At 44.6% G+C, this 25677-nt stretch overlaps 1 protein-coding gene across 10 annotated transcripts in view; it reads right to left on the reverse strand.

The window, feature by feature from the left end:
• The window catches only part of LOC137439963 (dystrophin), a 1283433-nt gene that overhangs the window by 217520 nt on the left and 1040236 nt on the right, over positions 1–25677 (reverse strand). For all 10 annotated transcript variants that reach the window (XM_078768445.1, XM_078768443.1, XM_078768444.1 and 7 more), the window contains 2 exons: positions 20226–20434; positions 4278–4432 (listed from right to left, as the gene is read on the reverse strand). In XM_078768445.1, coding sequence (XP_078624571.1) covers positions 4278–4432; positions 20226–20434 — 364 coding nt within the window. The remainder of the gene's footprint in view (positions 1–4277; positions 4433–20225; positions 20435–25677) is intronic.

Raw genomic sequence — 25677 nt, forward strand, 5'->3', positions numbered from 1 at the left:
TAAGAAGTGAAATTTTGGTAGTTTGTGAGATTGAGAAACATTTCCTCTGTGACTCCAATCAGCCCACCTGCCTTGTAATCAGTTGCTGGCAACACGGACTCTGACTCCAGCCTTTCTTAGCCAGTCCTGTTAATTTAATTCTTTTGCACTCTTTTTATCATTTGCCTCCTCATATTTTCAAACTGTACCCAGCGAACACAACACCGTTGGGCCAACGTTGGAGCAACGTCAGCACTTACGTTGGACCAACGTCAAAAACTATAGCCCAGCCAGCATCGGCCCGACGAAGTTAAATCCCATACTCTCATTCCTGTACGACTGCCATCAAAATGTATATCACCCATATGCCTGTCGGACTACAGTCGTACTCGAGTGGCATTTTTGCCGACATTAAACTTGACTCGAGGCTTGGAATTTGGGTTAGGGGGACGACGAAAGTGGATGGTGTAGGGTAATACGTAAAGGATTAAAAGATAGCAACTTGACATGATTAAGATGCAGGACTCGACTTGTGTTTGACTCGACCCATGAGGTTCGGGATTCCGGTAAAGATCCGATTCGATACTCATCCCCAGATCTGCATTACATTGCAAAGTATTCATCATTCACGTGGATCTAACTTTGGCCCTTTTCGACGTCAGGCATAAAAACCGCGAAAAACTTTAAAAGAAAATCCACCAAAGATAATCTTCGTTCTCATCGTTACTATGAACCGAATTTATAGACAACTTGTCGATGGCAAATCAGAATGGTACAAGCAGACGAAGATTTTAAATACCAAAATATTAACCAATTTGACAAAGGCATGTGCCAAATGACGATGGATCAGTTTGATGCGCAAAATCTCCAAGACCCGATAATTTATCAAGAAGCTAATAAAGGGAACAGAGCGTGAATGGTGCGTTTACGAGGTGCGTGATCAGACTTTGAATGTGTGCGCTAAATTTCTACATCGATCCCCCCGGCAATGCACCCTGAGCTGCTGGAGTTTATTGCACTTTGTCAATAACAATATCAGTGCAATAACTAAATATTATTTTGTGTTGGAAAAATACAATCCCTGTGTGGCAGATATATTTTCTGCAAACTATGCCAAGAATAAGAAAATGACTTTTGGGAAATCTCCTTATTTGCGAAAGCATTTCCTCCTCGGCATTGAAAGGGCACAAGCTGCATTTTTGTGAAGATTTGAGAAGAATGTCATGGATGGTGAGGTGTACAATTGATCAGAGAAGCATGGGAAGTGTATCCTCAAGGAATGGGAGAGAATGGCAGGTGTACGTACGTATGTGATCATGATCTGGGATCCAGGAGCGATAAGGGACAAACAACATGAGCGGTTTTAATCACATGTAAAATGCGTGGTTATGCCTGAGAGGAGTCAACATCATTCAGAGAATCAGAAAATGGTGCGGCACTTTGGGATATGGATTTAGCATTCAGGCACCTGCACATTAACCCTTAGAAGCAGGCGTAAAAAAACCCTACATAAACGCAGCCAATGGGCCTCGGAGGCCCAACGGATGTATTTGTGTGTTTTTTTTTTTTAATCGATTTTTTTTCTTTCTCATATCCTTTTTCAATCCAAGTCGATGCTCATGGATGTGTATTTGCTCAGAAAATGTGAATCATTGATCCTATTATTTGGAAGAATCCCATACAAGTGATGAACTTTTATTTTATTTTTTTGCAAAAATAAATTTTTGTTCTTGGTTTTTCAACTTTTTTCCTCTAAAAAGTTGAGCCTCATGGAGGAATATTTGCTCAAAAAATATGATTCACTAATCCTTTTATTTAGAATGTATATGTCCACAACTGTCAAAAATCCTGCACCAATGCAGCCATTGGGCCTCGGAGGCCCCATGAATGTATTCGTGTAAAGATTTTTAATTTTCATATTTTTGTCACTGAATTATTTGTAACTAAGTTATAGAAGCATATAATGAGGCTCATGTCAAGAAAATAATGATATACCATAGTAGTACAACAACATTTATGCGGGGCCTCGAAGGCCCCAGGCCTGCATTCGAGTCGGATTTTCAGGTTATAATTGAAGAATGAAGATTTTCCCACGAGCCTGAATGAATTTTTTTTATTTATGTCACTGAATTTTGTGTAACAACATGAAAGTCGGTGAAAATGAGGGTCATTCCAAAAAAAAATAAAAAAAATTGTACAGCATCGTTTTTGCAACAAAAAAAACCTCGTGGGCCTCCGAGGCCCAATCACTGCATTGAAAGGTTAAACGAGAATGCACTCAGTATAGAGCGCACACCGCCGTCAGGCTGAGCAGTTTACGTTTCGTGTCACACTCGGATCTGGATTCAAACCTGAACCAAAATCGAATCGCTTGTTCTTGTCTCCTAACCAAATCACCCATCTAGTTTTGTCATAACTCGTTTACACCTTTATCAAATAACATGCGACATATCCTTTTTGGCCCAATCACTCAATAGTGAGGAATCACTTGAGAAATAAAAAAAAATTCTCATATCCGGATCCAGACTCGGATCTTCACCAAAATCAAATCGATTCGTCCTCGTCACACACACAACATTTCCAGCAAATTTCGTCTGAATCCGTCCACAACCTTTTGAGGTATCTTGTTGACAAACACACAATCAGACAAAGACAGACAAACACACAAACAAACAGACAGACAGACGGGGGTGAAAACATAACCTCCATCCACCTTTGGTGGCGGAGGTAAAAAAAAAAGAAACACGCAAAAGCAAATGGCATGTGACCAGGTGCAAATGCAAGAAAACCGTTGGTGATCTTCAGGAGGGCAAAATGTGTCATGGAAGCACCTATCTCTAAGCATTACAGGAAGTGAGGCTGGATATGGAAAAAAAAATGCAGGACCATATGAGAGAGGGTTTGCATTATATGCACCTGTTTTGAACATCAGTTTTCTCCGTTGAGGTAAACCTTCACGTCCAAAGAAGGGTTAAAATAATCCAAACATCGCATGACATCCACTCCAGCCCAATGAACCAAAGTACACGGCCATACAAAGCTTGTCAAACTAATACAGGTGCGTGTTGGCCTCGAGGCCAAAATGCACCGGTTACACAAATAAACAGGTGCGTTATTCTGGCCCAAAGGGCAAACTGTGATGCTAGACAATTAAACAAATGCACCTTGGCCCATTGGCCCAAATGCCCGGTATAGACAATAAACACTGGCTGTTTATGCCTCAAGTACACGTCAGTAATCTTCAATACGTGGATTGCCATTAAGCAGGTATAGTGCGTTATACCACAAAACATTCAAGGTACTTTGGAATAAAAAAAACATTACCTTATTTATTTAATGCAATGAGCTGTCAGTGACATCACAATGGATTGGCATGTATATTGATCGGTCGATCGAGGGACACACACATACATTGCCACAGTGGAAAATCCTGTGCATTCCAATTATATCTAAAACAGCAATCTCAAAAGGCATTTCAAGATAATGATATCATCAATGAGTAATGGTCACGCACTCATAATTGATAAGAAGCAAATGCATATTGCTATATGCTCAAACCGCTGTCATGGCAACGACAAAAGTGGTCAAATGCATTTGCAAAATTATACTCCATCACCATGCACATGATTGATAAATCAGTTAAAATAAATAAATAAAAACAGCAAGAGCAAAAAAAAAGATTGATCGCAAATTTAAAGTTTTGCATTGATCGGTTAAGTGGTTTGAGAAAAGAGATTGTTAAATGTTTTCCTGTAATCCAAAATGGCGGCCAAACAACACTCGCATTCAATTACGTTTTAAACCTTGAAACCTTACGATGACCAACTTGCAGGTGGAGGGGCAGGATGCAACGAACAAACTGAGGTCTACTGCACCAAAGATTATTTTCGCTTAAGTTTGGTCACAATCCGATCAGCAGTTTCAGAGAAAAAGTTGCAAGTGTTTACGGATGGACGAATTGACAACGCGCCATCCCATAATCTCACACTACACGATGTGTGCGTTTGCGTGTATGTGTGTGTATATGTGTGTGCGTGTGTCCAAGTGAGCTAAAAACATAAAGAGAACTAAAGTGAAAGATCTGGAGAGCATGTGAGGAAGATATCAAATAACACTTATTGAAGCATGCTCTTCAAGCCAGTACTACAAACAACTACTTGAACTCTTGGTAGGAGAAATATAGATATGTATGTTATGAAAGATAACACAACAAAATAGGACAGGTATACCAAAAAAAAGGTTGAAAAAAATTGAATAAATAATGTTGTTACGCCAATTCCACGTAATACATTCCTTACCTGCGCAGGAGATCTGCCCAAGCATGCTGCAGTTGACCACAGATCTCCTCTACTCGATGGGTATCATCAGCAGTGTAGTCTCTCAGCAGCTTCTTGGCCATGTCGTTTGCAGCATCCAGACTGATTTTCCACTGGCGCAAGTCCTTCCCGAGAGCCTGCCAGGAGACAAGCAAACGTTTTATCAGGTACAACGCACAAAGGTGCATTGAGAAACTAGAACCTGGCACTAGGTGGAGAGACACCTCCGCCAGGTTGACGAGAGCCTGCCAGGAGACCAGCAAACGTTTTATCAGGTAAAACACACGAAGTTACATTGAGAAACTAGAACGGGGCACTAAGTGGAGAGCACACCTCCACCAGGTTGATGAGAGCCTGCCAGGAGACAAGCAAACGTTTTATCAGGTAAAACACATGAAGGTACATTGAGAAACTAGAACCTGGCACTAGGTGGAGAACACACCTCTGCCAGGTTGATGAGAGCCTGCCAGGAGACCAGCAAACGTTTTATCAGGTAAAACGCACTAAGGTACATTGAGAAACTAGAACCTGGCACTAGGTGGAGAGCACACCTCCACCAGGTTGATGAGAGCCTGCCAGGAGACGAGCAAACGTTTTATCAGCTAAAACGCACAAAGGTACATTGAGAAACTAGAACACGGGGCACTAGGTGGAGAGCACACCTCCACCAGGTTGATGAGAGCCTGCCAGGAGACCAGCAAACGTATTATCAGGTAAAACGCATTACGTTACATTGAGAAACAAGAACGGAGCACTAGGTGGAGAGCACACCTCCGCCAGGTTGATGAGAGCCTGCCAGGAGAACAGCAAACGTTTTATCAGCTAAAACGCACAAAGGTACATTGAGAAACTAGAACGGGGCACTTAGTGGAGAGCACAACTCCGCCAGGTTGGCGAGAGCCTGCCAGGAGACCAGCAAACTTATCATCAGGTAAAACGCATTAAGTTACATTGAGAAACAAGAACGGAGCACCAGGTGGAGAGCACCTCCGCCAGGTTGATGAGAGCCTGCAGGGAGACCAGCAAACGTTTTATCAGCTAAAACGCACAAAGGTACATTGAGAAACTTGAACGGGGCACTAGGTGGAGAGCACACCTCCGCCAGGTTGACGAGAGCCTGCCAGGAGACCAGCAAACGTTTTATCAGCTAAAACACACAAAGGTACATTGAAAAACTAGAACGGAGCACTAGGTGGAGAGCACACCTCCGCCAGGTTGATGAGAGCCTGCCAGGAGACCAGCAAACGTTTTATCAGCTAAAACACACAAAGGTACATTGTGAAACTAGAACACGGCAATCGGTAGAGAGCACAACTCCGCCAGGATGAACAGTTTGTGTGTTGTTTCCCACTGATAGGCCAGACCTGTATCCGCACCTGAACCAAAATTGAATCGGCTTGTTATTGTCACTTACCCAACACATCCACAACGTTTTGAGATATCCTGCTATATATCGTTATGTTACTTTTCTCTCAATGGTGAAGAATCACTTATAAATTAAAAAATATTCTCATATCTGGATGCGGATCTTCACAGAAATTGAATCAATTTGTCCTTTTCAAACACCCAACCTGTCCCCACCACATTTCGTCTGAATCCGTCCATAACTTTTTGAGATATCCTGCTCACAGACAAACTGACAGCGGTGAAAACATGACCTCCGTCCACCTTTAGTGGTGGAGGTAATAACTTACCTAGATTCCAAAAACAAAAAAAACATCAGTGGCAAGACAGCAGGTGATGGTGTGGTTTAATCAGAATTTGATATGTAATGCTTAGAAAGTCCGATTGACACTAGAAACTCCCAATCTGGTGCTGGATAGTCAGAGTGATGCATCGTGAACATTAGGCCAGAGGACAGCCATGCAACAACAGGTATTTTAAGACCATTTTTAGCCCCAGAGGTCAGCTATACCAAAGCAAATTTGATACCAATGTCTACTAATGTACATGAGTGGACGTCACAGTGAGTGTACGTCATAGTGAGTGGACAATAGCGACTTGGTGAGTGACAGGACAGAGTAGTTTAGACTTTGGTCCTTTCATGACCAATTTGCATCTTCCACAGAGACTCGAACATTCTCTCGGCAAAAATAGTCCAGCAACACTCAGGAGAGAGAGAGAGAGAGAGAGAAAGCTGCATCACAAACCTCATGTCACAAATATAATTCAGTGGTCATTAAAAAACATTTGGAATACATTGACATTGTAATGAGTGAATACCAAGCATTAGTTTAGTTAATGAGTTGAACACATTAATATGCAGGGTGTTTGTTTGGTGCTTACACTTGTGACGAGGAAAGCGTTTGAAGAATGTCTCCTTAGTCCTTAACTATGAGCGAGTTCTATTCCCCATGCTTTGTGTAATGTGACTAATGATTCATGTCCCCATCTTCAAAAGGAAACTGATTTTGCAGTACAAGGGAGAAGAGGTGTGGCTGGAAAATTAAAATATCAAACTATGGTCACAACATTACGGGATACGTAGAGGAGTGTGCACATGGAGCGTGTATGTGTGTTCGTGTTTGTGTGTGTTCATGTTTATATTTGTGTTTTTATATTTGTGGGTGTGTGTTTATGTGTGTGTTTACAGTGCATTCAGAAAGTATTCAGACCCCTTCACTTTTTTCACATTTTGTTATGTTGCAGCTTTATGCTGAAATCGTTTAAATTCACTTTTTCCCTCATCAATCTACACTCCATACCCCATAATGACAAAGAGAAAACAGGATTTTAGAAACTTTTGCAAATTTATTAAAAAGAAAAAACTGAAATATCACATTTACATAAGTATTCAGACCCTTTGCTATGACACTTGAAATTTAGCTCAGGTGCCTCCCATTTCTCTTGATCATCTTTGAGATGTTTCTACACCTTGATTGGAGTCCACCTGTGGTAAATTCAATTGATTGGACATGATTTGGAAAGGCACACACCTGTCTATATAAGGTCTCAGCTGAAAATGCATATCAGAGCAAAAACCAAGCCATGAGGTCGAAGGAACTGCCTGCAGAGCTCAGAGACAGGATTGTGTCGAGGCCCAGATCTGGGGAAGCCTACAAAAAAATCTCTGCTGCATTGAAGGTTCCCAAGACCACAGTGGCCTCCATAATTCTTAAATGGAAGAAGTTTGGAACAACCAGGACTCTTCCTAGAGCTGGTCGCCCAGTCAAACTGAGCAAAAGGGGGAGAAGGGCCTTGGTAAGAGGGGTGACCAAGAATCCGATGGTCACTCTGGCTGAGCTCCAGAGATCCTGTGTGGAGATGGGAGAAAAATGCAGAAGGACAACAATCACTGCAACACTCCACCTATCTGGGCTTTATGGCAAAGTGGCCAGACGGAAGCCTCTCCTCGGTGAAAGACACATGAAAGCCCGCTTGGAGTTTGCAAAAAAGCACCTAAAGGACTCTCAGACTGTGAGAAACAAGATTCTGTGGTCTGATGAAACCAAGATTGAACTGTTTGGCCTCAATTGTAAGCGTCATGTCTGGAGGAAACCAGGCACTGCTCATCACCTGCCCAATACCATCCCAACGGTGAAGCATGGTGGTGGCAGCATCATGCTGTGGGGGTGTTTTTCAGCAGCAGGGACTGGGGGACTGGTCAAGGTCGAGGGAACAATGAACGGAGCAAAGTACAGAGATATCCTTAATGAAAACCTGAAACAGAGCGCTCAGGACCTCAGACTGGGCCGAAGGTTCACCCTCCAACAGGACAATGACCCGCAGCACACAGCCAAGACAATGCAGGAGTGGCTTAGGGACAACTCTGTGAAGGTCCTTGAGTAGCCAGCCAGAGCCCTGACTTGAACGCAATCGAACATCTCTGGAGAGACCTGAAAATGGCTGTCCACCGACAGTCCCCATCCAACCTGACAGAGCTTGAGAGGATCTGCAGAGAAGAATGGCAGAAAATCCCCAAATCCAGGAGTGCAAAGCTTGTCGCGTCATTCCCAAGAAGACTCGAAGCTGTAATCGCTGCCAAAGGTGCTTCAACTAAGTACTGAGTTAAGGGTATGAATACTTATGTAAATGTGATATTTCAGTTTTTTCTTTTTAATAAATTTGCAAAACTTTCTAAAATCCTGTTTTCTCTTTGTCATTATGGGATATTGAGTGTAGATTGATGAGGGAAAAAATGAATTTAAACGATTTCAGCATACGGCTGCAACATAACAAAATGGGAAAAAAGTGAAAGGGTCTGAATACTTTCTGAATGCACTGTGTGTGTGTGTGTGTGTGTGTGTGTGTGTGTGTGTGTGTGCGTGTGTGTGCGTGTGTGCGTGTGTGTGTGTATGTATGTGTATGTTTATATGTGCATGTGGACTCTGTGTGCTGGACTTTTGTTCCTGGACTCTTTGTCCTTCTCTCCTGATAAGGTGGAGAAGTTTCTGTCATTCCTCAACTCGGTTTCTGCAACTGGACCAGACGGCATCAGCCCACGGGTCCTAAAATCCTGCTCTTCCACTCTATCTCACCCTCTCTCTGTTCTCTTCACCCTCTCTTTTCCTCAAGGTCATCTGCCATCTGCTTGGAAATCTGCCAACATCATCGCTTTACACAAGAAAGGTGCAAAAACAGATCCTTGCAACTACAGACCATTCAGCTTGCTCCCAATTATCAGCAAAGTCTTGGAATCCATCATTGCTTCGGATATGAAATCCTTCCTCTTCTCCAATGGCTTGATCTCCGATCATCAATTTGGATTCAGAACAGGTCACTCTGCTCTGGACATGCTGCTTCTGTTGTCTCAACAATGGATGGAGGTCCTCTATGTCAAACAGGAAATTAGAGCTGTCTCCCTTGACATATCATATGCCTTCGATATGGTCTGCCTCTGCTCACCAAACTCTCCTCCTATAGTATCCATGGAAATCTCCAAGCATGGCTTGCGGACTTCCTCTGTGGTCGTAGTCAACGTGTGGCCCTGAATGGATTTCTCTAATCTCCCCTTCCTGTTCAGGCTGGAGTTCCCCAAGGCAGTGTTCTGGGCCCTGTGATTTTTCTGGTCTTCATCAATGATCTATCCGACTCTCTGGAAAATCCTCTCTATCTCTTTGCTGATGACTCAACTCTCTGCCGCTCCATACCTCATCCCTCTGATTGGCAGTCGGCAGCCTCCTCACTCTCTGCAGACCTGGACAAAATCACAGACTGGTCAAACAAGTCGAACATGTCTTTCAATCCTGACAAATCCCACACTCTTACTATGTCTCTCCGAAAAGACAGTATGGCCAACCCTCCCATCTACTTTCTCAACATTCCTCTCCAAGAAGTTCTGTCACTCAAGCTCTTGCGTCTTACAATCTGCCATCAACTTTTTTGGGAAATCCACATTTCCAAGCTGGCCTCCAAAGCCAGTCGCCGACTGGGCATCCTCCATCGTACGAAGTCCTTCCTTGGCACACCTGAGCTCCTCACCACATGCAAGGCTTTCATCCACATCTCAATGGAATACTGCTCTCCCCTCTGGGCTGGTGCTCCTGCCTCACACCTAGCTCGGCTTCACGCTGTTGAAACCAAAGCTTTCAGAATCAATGGAATCTCCCGCGATGAAGTTAACTCTTAGGGCCTTTTACTCAATCACCGCAGGCAGGTTGGTGGACTTTCTGTCTTCTATCGACTCCTCTCTAGCATAGCTCCCCAGCCCTGTCGGTGCTCTGTCCCCCAAATACTTCTACAGGTCGCACAAGATCTGCCTGCAACCCTCTTCTGGTGAAACTGCCAAAATCAAGACTCTCTGCTCACTTTCACTCTTTCATTCCTCTTTTCTGCCACCTCTGGCACAAACTGCCTTACTTTCTTCAATCCCACTCCTCCCTCCAGGTCTTTAAAACAGCTGTTCACCACCATCTCTTATCTTCCCCCATCCAAAACCTTGATCTTTTCTACCCCCGTTAATTCACCCCAGATCCACTTTTCTGAAATTAAAACTTCTTTTCTGGAAGTCCTAGCTGTGTCCATGTGGTTTTTACCTCTCCATTCCCCCCACCCCTTCCCACGCCTCCTCCCCCCAAGCCCTCTCCCTCCCACAGATCTCCCGATGTCCCTGCTCTCAAATGATGTACTTGTGTGCTTCCCCCTCTCTCCACATCTTGTCTCCTGCTCCCTTTATTATGTCTTATATGTCTTTATATGTCTTTATTATGTCTCATTTCATTTTTTTGTCATTAATGTTAGCTCTTACACGAGCCTTAAACGTGAAAAAGAGGAAGTTGTTGTGGTAGGAGGAGACCTAAATGGACATGTGGGAAGGAGTATGGACGGTTTTGAGGGAGTTAATGGGGGTTACGGATATGGTGTAAGAAATGGAGAAGGTGAAAGGATTTTGGAGTTTGCTGATGGAGCTGATTTGTTGATTTGTAATACTCAGTTCCAGGAAGAGGAAAGTAAGCTTGTTACATACACATCAGGTGGGTCGATGACAACCGTTGACTACCCGCTGGTGCGTAGGCGAGATAGGGTGCACCTCCAGGACACAAAGGTGATCCCGGGGGAGGAGGCTGTTTCACAGCACCACTTAGTTGTCTGCGAGACAAGGGTGAAAGGTGCGAGGAGAGCTCTGCGGGTGAAGTACCAACCGAGAATGAAGGTGTGGAGGTTGAAAGAGGTGACAGTAAGGGAGGCATTAAAAGAGAGGCTGAGTATGGTAGAGGATGATGTGGTTGAGCTTGAAAGTGGTTGGATGTCAATGAAAGATAGTCTGTTGGGAGACGTTGGTGAGGTATGTGGATGGACAAAAGGACCACCGAGGCACTCGGAAACATGGTGGTGGGATAATGAAGTTAGAAAGAGGATTGACGAGAAGGGGAAGAAGTTCAAGGAGTGGCAGAAGGCGAAGGGTACGGGAGCAGAAAAAGCAGAGCATGAAAGTTATAAGGCAGCCAAGAAGGCTGCAAAGAAAGAGGTAGCAAAGGCGCAGGAGGCATGTAGGAAAATGTTCGGAGAACGCTTGGATTCGGAAGAGGTTCAGAGAGCGGTATTGAGGATTGCAAAGCAGATAGCGAAAGAGAGGTGTGATGTGATGGGGGTGAGTTGCTTGAAGGATAAAGTGGGACAAATCGTTGTGGACCCAGATGGAATTAAAGGAAGATGGAAAAGATACATGGAAATGCTGTTGAATACAGAGAATGAATGGGATGGCAACATAGAGAGTAACCCAGTTTTAGGACCGGCAGAAAAGATAACTGAGCAGGAAGTTGAGGAAGCGATAAAAGCAATGAAGAGCAGAAAAGCGGGAGGGCCAACGGGAGTTGTGGGAGATATGTTGAAGGCATCAGGAAGTTGGGGTGTGAAGAGAATGACAGAGATCTGTAATCTGGTGGTGAAAGAAGGCCGCATTCCAGTGGATTGGGAACTGAGTACCCTCGTCCCTCTATACAAGGGGAAAGGTGACCCTCTGGAGTGTGGTTCGTACCGAGCGATGAAGTTATTGGAGCATGGAATGAAGGTATTGGAAAGGGTGTTGGAGAGGAGGATAAGGAAGAAGGTGAAGATCAACGAAATGCAGTTTGGATTTATGCCAGAAAGAGGAACGACAGACGCGCTCTTTATTGTGAGGCAGTTGCAGGAGAAGTACATGGAGAAGAGGAGGAAGTTGTTTCTTGGGTTTGTTGATCTGGAGAAAGCATTCGATCGGGTTCCACGCGAAGTATTGACATGGGCATTGAGGAAGTTAGGAGTGGAGGAATGGTTGATCAGAGTAGTGATGGCAATGTACAAAAGAGTACACGCAGCTGTAAGGATGAAGGACGGGAACAGTGGTGAGTTTGAGGTGAAGGTGGGAGTGCATCAGGGGTCGGTACTAAGTCCACTACTATTTGTAGCTGTGATGGAGGTGCTGGCTCAGAACGTAAAGGAGGGTTTACCATGGGAGTTGTTGTATGCAGATGATCTGGTGTTGATTGCGGAAAGTATGGATGGACTGAAGGAAAAGATGAACAAGTGGAAGGAATGTATGGAGACAAAAGGTCTCAGGTGAATATCGGAAAGACGAAGGTGATGGCGAGTGGTAAAGCATGTGATGAGGTGGAAAGAACTGGGAAGTGGCCATGTGCTGTGTGCAGGAAGGGTGTCGGAGTGAACTCCATTCAATGTACAATGTGCGCTGAGTGGGTTCATCAAAAAGGCAGTGGTCTGAGAGGGTCATTAACCAGTGTGGCAGCTACATTCAAATGTTAGGTGTGCACAGAGGGAGCTGCAGATGGAGGAAATGTTGACTTGGATCTCGGAGACGGCGTGAAGCTGGAAGGTGTGAAAACATTTTGCTACCTCGGAGACATGCTGAATGGAGAAGGTGGATCAGACTCGGCAACGGTTGCTGGAGTGAGATGTGCAAGGAAGAAGTTTCGGGAACTGAGTGGCGTGCTGATGAGGAGGGGAGTGTCGTTGAAGCTGAAGGGAAAGGTGTATGCTGCATGTGTGAGAAGTGTTATGATTTATGGGAGCGAGACATGGGTCATGAATGTAGAGCAGCAACGAAGGCTGGAAAGGGTGGAAATGCGAATGGTTCGGTGGATGTGCGGATTATCGTTGAGAGAGAGGAAGACAAATGATGAATTGTGAAAGATGATGGGAATAGAGCCTGTGATTGATGCTGTGAAGAGAAACAGGTTGAGATGGTTTGGTCATGTGTTGAGGAAGGATGAAAGTGACTGGTTGAGAAGAGTGATGGAAATACATGTAGAAGGAAGTAGAGGACGGAGAAGACCGAGAAAGACTTGGCTAAAGATGGTGGAAGAAGAAATGCGGGCAAGGGGGTTAACAAGGAGAGATGCAGAGAATAGGGCAAAATGGAGAAGATCGTCATGGGAACCGCAAGGCTAACCCCCGCTCTAGCAGGGAAAATGGCCTTAAAATGCATGTTGTTGTGTGTTGTTTACACGAGCCTCGATGTTGTATGCAAAATTAATAATAATAATAACGTGTGTGTGTGTGTGTGTGTGTGTGTGTTTATGTGTGTGTGTTTATGCGTGTGTGGTTATGTGTGTGGTTATGTGTGTGTGTTTATGTGTATATGCGTGTGTTTATGTGTGTGTAGTTATGCGCGTGTGTGTGTATCTGTGTGTGTTTATTTGTGTATGTGTGTGCGTTTATGTGTGTGTTTATGTTTGTGTTTTTATGTGTTTGTGTGTTTGTGTGTGTGTGTGTGTGTGTGTGTGTGTATGAATGTGTTTATATGTGCATGTGTGTATGTGTGTGTGTTTATGTGTGTGTATGTGTGTGTGTTTATGTGTGTGTATGTGTGTATGTGTTTATATGTGCATATGTGTATGTGTGTGTGTTTATGTGTGTGTATGTGTGTGTATGTGTTTATATGTGCATATGTGTATGTGTGTGTGTTTATATGTGTATGTGTGTGTGTGTTTATGTGTGTGTATGTGTTTATATGTGGTAATATGTGTATGTGTGTGTGTTTATGTGTGTGTATGTGTGTGTATGTGTACGTGTGTGTGTTTATGTGTGTGTTTATGTGTGTGTGTGTGTTTTTTGTTTTCTTTTGGTTTTTTTTGTATACAAGATCGAGGCTCGTGAAAGAGCGAACATTAATCACACAGAAAGACAAACAGACACATAAAACAAATAACATCGGGAGCGGTAGACAAGATGGGGAGAGAGGGGGAAGGACACAAACACAACATTTGACAGCAGGGACCGAGAGACATGGAGACATCGAGAGATCTGTGGGAGGGAGAGGGCTTTGGGGGGGAGGCATGTGAAGGGGGGGGAGGGGTGGGAGAGGTATAAACATATGGACACTGCCAGGACTTCCAGGAAAGAAGTTGGAATTTCAAACAAGGTGGATCTGGGGTGAATTAGTGGGGGTAGAAAAGATCAAGGTTTTGGATGGGGGAAGATAAGAGATGGTGGTGAACAGCTGTTTTAAAGACCTGGAGGGAGGAGTGGGATTGAAGGGAGTGTGGGAGTTTGTTCCAGAGGCGGGAGAAAAGAGGAATGAAAGAGTGAAGGTGAGCAGAAAGCCGAGATTTCGGCAGTTTAACCATCAGAGGGTAGCTGGCAGATCTTGTGCGACCTGTAGGAATATTTGGGGGACAGAGCACAGAGAGAGCTGGGGGAGCAAGGCCGGAGAGGAGTCGGTAGAAGACAGAAAGACCACCTACCTGCCTGCGGTGAGTGAGTGAAAGGCCCTCAGAGGTAGCTTCATCACGGGAGATTCCAATGCTTTTGAAAGCTTTGGATTCAACAGCGTGAAGCCGAGCCAGATGTGAGGCAGGAGCACCAGCCCATAGGGGAGAACAGTATTCCATTGAGCTGCGGATGAAAGCCTTGTATGAGGTGAGGAGCTCAGGTGTGCCGAGGAAGGACTTCGCACGACGGAGGATGCCCAGTCGGCGACTGGCTTTGGAGGCCAGCTTGGAAATGTGGTTTTCCCAAGAAAGATCATGGCAGATAGTGAGACCCAAAAGCTTGAGCGACAGAACTTCTTGGAGAGGATTGTTGAGAAAGTAGATGGGAGGGTTGTCCAGTCGATCTTTTCGGAGAGACATAGTAAGAGAGTGAGATTTGTCAGGATTGAAAGACATGTTCCACTTGTTTGACCAGTCTGTGATTTTGTCCAGGTCTTCAGAGAGTGAGGAGGCTGCAGACTGCCGATCTGAGGGAAGAGGAATGGAGCGGGAGAGAGTGGAGTCATCAGCAAAGAGATAGAGAGGATTTTCCAGAGAGTCGGAGAGATCATTGATAAAGACCAGAAAAAGCACAGGGCCCAGCACACTGCCTTGGGGAACTCCAGCCTGAACAGGAAGGGGAGATGAGAGAAATCCATTCAGGGCCACACGTTGACTACGACCAGAGAGGAAGTCCGCAAGCCATGCATGGAGATTTCCATGGATACCATAGGAGGAGAGTTTGGTGAGCAGAGCTGGGTGCCAGACCGTATCGAAAGCACGTGAGTGGGATTGAAGGGAGTGTGGGAGTTTGTTCCAGAGGCGGGAGAAAAGAGGAATGAAAGAGTGAAGGTGAGCAGAAAGCCGAGATTTCGGCAGTTTAACCATCAGAGGGTAGCTGGCAGATCAGAGGGTAGCAAGGGAGACAGCTCTGATTTCCTGTTTGGCATTGAGGACCTCCATCCATTGTTGAGACAGCAGAAGCAGCATGTCCAGAGTAGAGTGACCTGGTCTGAAACCAAATTGATGATCAGAGATCAAGCCATTGGAGAAGAGGAAAGATTTCATATCCGAAGCAATGATGGATTCCATGACTTTGCTGATAATTGGGAGCAGGCTGATTGGTCTGTAGTTGCAAGGATCTGTTTTTGCACCTTTTTTGTGTAAAGCGGTAATGTTTGCTGATTTCCAGGATGCTGGCAGATGACCTTGAGCAAAAGATAGGGTGAAAAGAACAGAGAGAGGGTGAGATAGAGCGGCAGAGCAGGATTTTAGGACCCGTGGGCTGATGCCGTCTGGTCCAGTTGCAGAATCAGAGTCGAGGTTTGACAAAAACTCCTCCACCTTGTCAGGAGAGAAGGACACAGAGTTTAGGAGCAGTTGGGTTCGACTGGGAAAGGTGGGAACAGAGAATGTGTTAATGTGTGTGTGTTTATGTGTGTGTGTTTATGTGTGTGTGTTTATGTGTGTGTGTTTATGTGTGTGTGTGTTTATGTGTGCATGTTTATAGGTGTGTGTGTTTATGTTTGTGTGTGTTTATGGGTGTGTTTAAGTTTGTGTTTTTATTTGTTTGTATGTTTGTGTGTGTTTATATTTGTGTTTGTGTGTGTGTGTGTGTGTGTGTGTGTGTGTGTGTGTGTGTGTGTATCATTGGTTGGTATCTCCAAATGTGGATTTCAGAAGGTAGAACGGAGTCCAAGCATGTCTAGATGTATTCACCTCCGTGTGTGTGTATATGTATGAGTGCGTGCACGTATATGTGTGTGTATTGGTAAGCTGTTGCTCTCTGCTATCTCCAGACGTGGGTGGGTTTTAGGAGATGAAATGGAGACCTACGAAGTCTCAAAGTGTCCATCTCCGTTTTTCTGTGTGTATGAGTGTGTGCCCATGTGTGTGTGCATATTTTCTCGTTTGCTCGACCATATAAAGTCAAACATGTTACATGAGGATGCATTTGAGAGCTGACTTCAACAACCTGTTGTTCAACAACCTTCAACAGCTCTCTCTGGGCTCTGTCCCCCAAATATTCCTGAAGGTCGCACAAGATCTGCGTGCAACCCTCTTATGGTTAAACTGCCAAAATCAAGACTCTCTGCTCACCTTCACTCTTTCATTCCTCTTTTCTCCCACCTCTGGAACAAACTTCCCCACTCCCTTCAATCCCACTCCTCCCTCCAGGTCTTTAAAACAGCTGTTCACCACCATCTCTTATTTTCCCCCATCCAAAACCTTGATCTTTTCTACCCCCACTAATTTCACCCCAAATCCTCTTTTTTGAAATACCAACTTCTTTCCTGGAAGTCCTTGGTGTCCTTGTGTTTATACTTCTCCCAACCCCCCCCCCCCTTTCCCACGGCGCCTCTCCCCACCCCCCCCCTTCCCACGCCGCCTCCCCCCAAGCCCTCTCCCACCTTACTGATATCCCTCATCACACATCACACAATCTTCCCATCTCAACCATTGCATACCTCTTTTCCTCCTACCTTTGTCCCTCAACCTATCTGCTGTCTTTGCCATTCTAACTTTCCGCATCAGCACCAAGTGCCCAGCCCATCTCACCAATCTCCCGGTTAAGCTCAACTGCACACCAATCTCCTCCCTCAGTTCATCCATTCTCCTTCTATCCACCCTCTTCACTTCCACAATCCTCCTGGCCCAGTTGTACTCTCCCTCCCACACATTCCCGATGTCCCTCACAAATGTTGTGTTTATGCGCTTCCCCTTCTCTCCCCATCTTGTCTACCGTTCCCCTTTTTATATATTTTGGTTGTTTGTCTGTTTGATTTGTGTGTGTGATAAATGTTCGCTCTTTCACAAGCCTCGATTATGTACACAAAAAAAAAAACAAAAAAAAAACTGCTCCAGCATCATGCTTGTGTGTGTGTTTTTCACCAACATCTAAATGGAAGAGGGGCAATATGTCCTATTGCAATGGAAATAACTAGTTGTTTAATCCAATAGTCAAATATCTTGTTCCAATTGACACACACACACACACACACACACACACACACACACACACACACACACACACACACACACACACATTTCCTCTGGAGACGTGGCCAAGCTAGTTTTGCACAGAAGAATGTCTAAATTTGAACACATCAGAGGGTTACGTGAAAGCCAAAAATGCTATGCATACATTGCTTAGTGACAATATTTATTTGTTTTCACCATTTTATCAGAACGAGAGACGTAAGCAGAACAACTTGCAATGTGATACCAAGTGAAATATCCAATGTGCCGGTTCAAATAACCTTGAGCGAACATGCGCCCTTTAACTCGGTGTACGCAAACCTCACTCGGGAACCACAACATTTTTGCCAAAAGTTACATGAGTACAGATTTATATGTAAGAATAAATGTACAAATTTAAATCATCTTGACGATGATATCGAGCAAGAACGATGGCCGCGTTTTGTGATGCGATGAATCACGAAATCCTCATTGGAAACTTAAATTGTGATCGGTGCAAAAAAGAAAAATGAGGGCAACACAAATGCTGTTTCTTACTTTGTTCTGAAAACAGCGATGTAACAAATCACAAATCAAGGGTAAAAAATACACCGCAATGCAAACAATGTAATTTCATGATATAAAAAGCAATAAATCATCTTGCGTAATATCTTGTGCTCTCTTTTGCGGGAATAGACCTTCAAGCTGATACCATTCATCACCCTGGACAAATGAGAACGTCCCATTATGGGTCAAGCATAGCGGTTTGGCCACCGTACTTCATTGCCATCCCGACGGTTTACCAGGGTGATCAAAAGATTTCCGTTGAAGGATGCGTTAGACACAGAAGGCCAATTGGTCCGTCGTGCCCGTGCTCTACCCCAGCAACTGCAGATATTCTTAATTACCGGTGCACAACTGAAGCCAAGAACTTCATTTGGTGAAAGTGCCATTGCTTATTTAAAATCCACAACGTAAATTCAGATGGGACCTCTGGCATTACTGGATATAAACACATTTCTTTTCATGAACACACACGAATAAACACACACCCACAAGGATAATGTTCTTGAGAAGCTGCAGAATGTCAGTTTTACATGGCACCAGAACCTGTCGGGAATGAAATTTGGACAAGACAGTTCAATAAGTGAGTCTGCTGCCAACCGAGACATTATTCACCCCTGCTTTGCATTCAAGACCAGATCATATGCAGCGCAAGTCGAGCGAATGGTTAAAAACATTCAATAGTATATTTAAACAACTTCAGGTCAACAAAGTCTTTTGCAGCCGTTAGCTCTGCTGATCCAAGAAGGTGATCCTACAACTATAAATGAATGAAAAAAAACACCTTTAGAGGCCATTTTTCCCCGCAGAGCGGGGGTTGGCCTTTTTCGGGGACCGTGGTTGTTGTTTTTTTGGTCCCCTTTTTGAAGCAATGTTTTACGGCCGGATTCCCTTCCTGCCGCCAACCCTTTTTGTCGCCTTTTACTACAAACAGGGAATTACCAGTGAACTGGTACTCAATTAGCCGACCTCGGAAGGATGACAGGCTGAGTCAACCCCCCTGGTGTTAATTCAGCGATCGACCGGGATTCGAACCCAGGATCCTAGGATCCTAAGCCGGCACCCTAGCCGCTAGCGATCCTACAACTATAAATGAATGAAAAAAAAAATTTAAAAAAAGAAAAAAAAGAAATGTGATCCTACAACTATAAATGAATGAAAAAAAAAATGAAAAAAAAGAAAAAAAAGAAATGTGATCCTTCAACTATAAATGAATGAAAAAAAAAATTACTGAACTGATAAATTTGAATTGTTAAATTCATGCATATAAAAAAAAAAATAACCACCTTTAGAGGCCATTTTTCCCCGCAAAGCGGGGGTTGGCCTTTTTCGGGGACCGTGGTTGTTGTTGTTTTGGTCCCCTTTTTGAAGCAATGTTTTACGGCCGGATGCCCTTCCTGCCGCCAACCCTTTTTGTCGCCTTTTACTACAAACAGGGAATTACCAGTGAACTGGTACTCAATTAGCCGACCTCGGAAGGATGACAGGCTGAGTCAACCCCCCTGGCGTTAATTCAGCGATCGACCGGGATTCGAACCCAGGATCCTAGGATCCTAAGCTGGCACCCTAGCCGCTAGCGATCCTACAACTATAAATGAATGAAAAAAAAAATTTGAAAAAAGAAAAAAAAGAAATGTGATCCTACAACTATAAATGAATGAAAAAAAAAATGAAAAAAAAGAAAAAAAAGAAATGTGATCCTTCAACTATAAATGAATGAAAAAAAAAATTACTGAACTGATAAATTTGAATTGTTAAATTCATGCATATAAAAAAAAAAAAAACCACCTTTAGAGGCCATTTTTCCCCACAAAGCGGGGGTTGGCCTTTTTCGGGAACCGTGGTTGTTGTTGTTTTTCGGTCCCCTTTTCATAAAATAAATGAAGTATAATGCATATACTTCGGATTCGGGGGAAAGGGATGCATAAATGAATGATAAATGAAGTATAATGGATGAAGGAATCAAGGGGGAATCAAATGAACGGACAATATGTGAACCGTATGCAGTAATTGTGCAGTGATGTTCTGACAAAATGGTTTTCTTCTTATTCCAAAAACATTGAACAATGATTTTAAAAAAACAAAAAACTTTGGGACCATTTGCGATGCATTTAAGCTTGCACGTGCTGTTCTCGACCCACTGCTTTTCCTATGTCCCATTTTGCATCTGCTGACCCTTTGCCCGTTGTTACTCTGCTCTCCTGTGAGCCTCGATAACTGCACATCGAAATAAAACTTTGACCAATGAACGAATGATTGGTGAGAATGACGTATAGAATACCTTCAGTTCTGCTGCCTGTTTGGCCAGCGACACCTCGGTGGTGACCGGGCCTAGCCGAGCCAACCTCGGCTCCGCGGAGGCCAAGAGCCGCTCGGCTTCGTGCCGTGTCTCGTTCCACTGAAATGAATCCTGGTACATCTCGTTCAGTTGCAGCAGGCGTCCCGAAGCGAGCCGATGCGTTGCCTCGTACGTGGCCAGAAGTTTCTCACCTGTTTGCGACAGGCACATACATTTGAGGGAGTTGCAGGTACAAAAACGACCAGTTTGGACAAAATGAGAAAGCGAGTTTTCCATTCCCTGAATGAACTTAAGTGTTTTAGTTTTTTCCCCTTTTTAAGATGGTTAGTGGGGCGTACTGACGCGACAATATCTCGCAATTCATATTAAACGATGTGCGCGAAGTCGGTGGAATGAAAACCCAAATAACCTCATTGTACAGATATAATATGAACCAAACACGGCTCGGTACTTCCTAGCTATGGCAGCCACTTTTGTTGGCATGGTCAAATGATTGAGCACCAGCTTTGGCATGCGCCAGTGAGAGGAATGGATGAACAATCTTTACACAAAGAGTCAAAAAAAATTTCCTTTATTATCTTTTATGACTGTGGTTAAACTTACAGCAGACACATTTTGCGCTACAGCAGGCACACGTTCTGCTACAGCAGATGCATTTTGTGCTACAGAAGACGCATTTTGTGCTACAGAAGACGCATTTTGCGCTACAGAAGACGCAATTTGTGCCACAGCAGACGCATTTTGTGCTGCAGCAGACGAATTGTCGCTACAACAGATGCATTTTGTGCTACAGCAGACACATTTTGTGCTACAGCAGACATATTTTGTGCTACAGCAGACACATTTTGTGCTACAGCAGACGCAATTTGTGCCACAGCAGATGCATTTTGTGCTGCAGCAGACGAATTGTCGCTACAACAGATGCATTTTGCACTACAGCAGACGCAATTTGTGCTACAGCAGACGCATTTTGTGCTGCAGCAGACGCATTGTCGCTACAGCAGACACATTTTGTGCTACAGCAGACATATTTTGTGCTACTGCAGACATATTTTGTGCTACAGCAGACACATTTTGTGCTACAGCAGACACATTTTGTGCTACAGCAGACACATTTTGTGCTACAGCAGATGCAATTTGTGCCACAGCAGATGCATTTTGTGCTGCAGCAGAAGCATTGTCGCTACAACAGATGCATTTTGTGCTACAGCAGATGCATTGCCGCTACAGCAGATGAATTTTGTGCTGCAGCAGATGCATTGGCGCTACAGCAGATGCATTAGCACCATAGCAGATGCATTTTGTGCTACAGCAGATGCATTTTGTGCCACAGCAGACGCATTTTGTGCTGCAGCAGAAGCATTGTCGCTACAACAGATGCATTTTGTGCTACAGCAGATGCATTGCCGCTACAGCAGATGCATTAGCGCTATAGCAGATGCATTTTGTGCTACAGCAGATGCATTTTGTGCTACACCAGATGCATTTTGTGCCACAGCAGATGCATTTTGTGCTGCAGCAGATGCATTTTGTGCTACAGCAGATGCATTGCCGCTACAGCAGATGCATTTTGTGCTACAGCAGATGCATTTTGTGCTACAGCAGATGCATTTGCGCTACAGCAGATGCATTGGCGCAACAGCAGATGCATTTTGTGTCACAGCAGATGCATTGGCGCTACAGCAGACGCATTTTTGTGCTACAGCAGACGCATTTTGTGCCACAGCAGACGCATTTTGTGCTGCAGCAGACGCATTGTCGCTACAACAGATGCATGTTTCGCTACAGCAGATGCATTACCGCTACACCAGACAAATTTTGTGCTACAAGAGATGCATTGCCGCTACAGCACATGCATTGCCGCTGCAGCAGACGCATTTTGTGTTACAGCAGATGCATTGGCGCTACAGCAGACGCATTGGCGCAACAGCAGATGCATTTTGTGTCACAGCAGATGCATTGGCGCTACAGCAGACGCATTTTTGTGCCACAGCAGACGCATTTTGTGCTGCAGCAGACGCATTGTCGCTACAACAGATGCATTTTTCGCTACAGCAGATGCATTTTGTGTCACAGCAGATGTATTGGCGCTACAGCAGACGCATTTTTGTGCTACAGCAGACGCATTTTGTGCCACAGCAGACGCATTTTGTGCTGCAGCAGACGCATTGTCGCTACAACAGATGCATTTTTCGCTACAACAGATGCATTTTGCACTACAACAGATGCATTTTGTGCTACAGCAGATGCATTGGCACTACAGCAGATGCATTTTGTGCTACAGCAGATGCCTTACCGCTACACCAGACAAATTTTGTGCTACAGGAGATGCATTGCCGCTACAGCACATGCATTGCCGCTGCAGCAGACACATTGCCGCTACAGCAGACACATTGCCCCGACAACAACCACATTGCCGCTACAGCAGATGCATTTCAACTGCAGCAGACGCAATGCCGCTACAGCAGATGCATTGCCGCTATAGCAGATGCATTACCGCTACAGCAGATGCATTGCCTCCACAGCAGATGCATTGCCGCCACAGCAGACGCATTGCCGCTACATCAGATGCATTGCCACTACAGCAGACGCATTGCTGCTACAGCAGATGCATTGCCACTACATCAGATGCATTGAAACTACAGCAGATGCATTGTGTGCTACAGCAGATGCATTGCCGCTACAGCAGACGCATTTTGTGCGACAGCAGATGCATTGCGGCTACAACAGATGCATTTTGTGTTACAGCAGACTCATTTTGCGCTACAACAGACGCATTATGTGCTACAGCAGATGCATTTCCGCGACAATAGATGCATTACCGCTACACCAGACACATTTTGTGCTACAGCAGATGCATTGCCGCTACAGCACATGCATTGCCGCTGCAGCAGACACATTGCCACACAGCAGATGCATTGCCGCTACAGCACATGCATTGCCGCTGCAGCAGACACATTGCCGCTACAGCAGACACATTGCCCCGACAACAACGACATTGCCGCTACAGCAGATGCATTTCAACTGCAGCAGATGCATTGCTGCTGCAGCAGATGCATTGTCGCTACAGGAGATGCATTGCCGCTACAGCACATGCATTGCCGCTGCAGCAGACACATTGCCGCTACAGCAGACACATTGCCCCAACAACAACGACATTGCCGCTACAGCAGATGCATTTCAACTGCAGCAGACGCATTGCCGCTACAGCAGATGCATTGCCGCTACAGCAGATGCATTGCCGCTACAGCAGATGCATTGCCGCTACAGCAGATGCATTTCAACTGCAGCAGATGCATTGCCGCTACAGCAGATGCATTGCCGCCACAGCAGACGCATTGCCGCTACATCAGATGCATTGCCACTACAGCAGACACATTGCCGCTACAGCAGACGCATTTTGTGCGACAGCAGATGCATTGCGGCTACAACAGATGCATTTTGTGTTACAGCAGACACATTTTGCGCTACAACAGACGCATTGTGTGCTACAGCAGATGCATTGCCGCTACAGCACATGCATTGCCGCTGCAGCAGACACATTGCCACACAGCAGATGCATTGCTGCTGCAGCAGATGCATTGCTGCTGCAGCAGATGCATTGTCGCTACAGAAGACATATTTTGCGCTACAGCAGACGCATTTTGTGCTACAGCAGATGCAATTTGTGCCACATTAGACGCATTTTGCGCTGCAGCAGACGCATTGTTGCTACAACAGATGCATTTTGCGCTACAGCAGATGCATTGCTGCTACAGCAGACGCATTTTGCACTACAGCAGATGCATTGGCGCTACAGCAGACGTTTTGGTTGTCACACTTCGTTTTGGTTGAGATTATGTTTTATTTCAGTTTGGCTTCCCCATCTCCAAAACGTGCGATCTCTGCATCTGTAATTGGCATACATATCGCAGCTTGGCTTTCATATGGACGATCCTGATTTATACGTACACCACGCACTAACCTTGACCCCCCTCCCCCCCCCCCCCACGCCCCTTCCCCCCACCACCCGGCCCTCCGCGTTGGCCATCGCAAAGAGCCCCAAATCCCATTTCCCTTGCCGCATGCCCCTTCCATGCATACATAATATGATAAATAGAATATGATTGCAAAACGTTTGCTGAGTGCAAAAAGACTTCACTATTCAGATTCAGTCGGATTTTGAAACTTGGAGTTGATTTGAGGAAAACCATGCATAGATAAATTCGTTAAAAAAATTCTCCAAAAAATAAGGATGCAATAAAGGTTAAAAAGGCAATTATAAAAGATGTTAAAACCAGTGCCAGACAAAGCAGATGGCAAGATGTGCCAAGATCATAAAAGCACCACTGCGCACCTTTGCAAGGCCATTTTAGCATGGATCATCGTGCATATGGGCCATACTATTTAACCCCAAAGGAAGGTAATGGCCTTTAACAAGCCGAAAGCAGATCTGACGCAGCAGACTTCCAAGGTACTGCACTCAAACAAATGGTGAGGTATGAAGGAAGTCAGGGCACACAAAGGGCAGGAAATGTTGAATCCTATGGAAAAGCTGTTTCGATGCTACACTGAAAAATATGAAATATGACGTCACCGGGCAATTTTTAGTCATGACTGCAGAATTTGACCATTTACAGCGGTCTGGTTCTCATAAACAGGGCCAATGTTGGCGTTTTGGGTTGGGATGAGATTTGAGTTAATACTTTTCTGGGGTGCTATTAACATGCGGATAGGATTTCCAATGGCGATACGAGTGATAGGATTATCCAATTCAGACCGGACCCCGACTTGAGATTTTTAGCCGCGTCGCAAACGCTGCTCATTGCTGTTGTTGTTGTTGTTCTTCTTGTTCTTCTTGTTCTTGCAGAGAAGACAAAACCTCAAAGCTCCACCCATTCTGGGAACCATAGCTCCACCCATTCTGGGAGAGCCTTCATATAAACAAATATCCACCATTTTATTAACTCGCATAGCTTTGAGGCCTGTTTTGTAGGCCCGTGGTGTCTTCCTCTCTCACACAGTTTTATTTCAAATCAAATTCGATATATCATTTCATTTTTCACAGTCGCTAACATAGTTTTAGACTCGGTTGAAAAAAAACGGGGAGAAAATCCGATGAAAGTTGCCCTTTATAGAACGAAATGAATTCTCAAAGGCCTGTAACTTCAAGTCCATTGAGATATTTTTTTTTTAAATCGCGGCATGGTCAGTCATACACCGCCCGAAATAAGAGACGGGAAAATGCCGAGATATATATATTTTGTTTAAATCGCGGCATGGTCAGTCATACACCGCCCGAAATAACAGACGGGAAAATGCCGAGATATATTAAAAATTCGTCCATTTGATGACAATCGTCACGATGAAATATTTAATTTATACGTCGTCACAATAATGTGGAGAGGAGCATAGCTTCGTTCACGTGTCGCCACACACGGGAAATTGCCGAGAT

This window comes from Myxine glutinosa, chromosome 14 (genome assembly GCF_964187855.1).
Source record: "Myxine glutinosa chromosome 14, kmMyxGlut1.1, whole genome shotgun sequence".
Lineage (NCBI taxonomy): Eukaryota > Metazoa > Chordata > Myxini > Myxiniformes > Myxinidae > Myxine > Myxine glutinosa.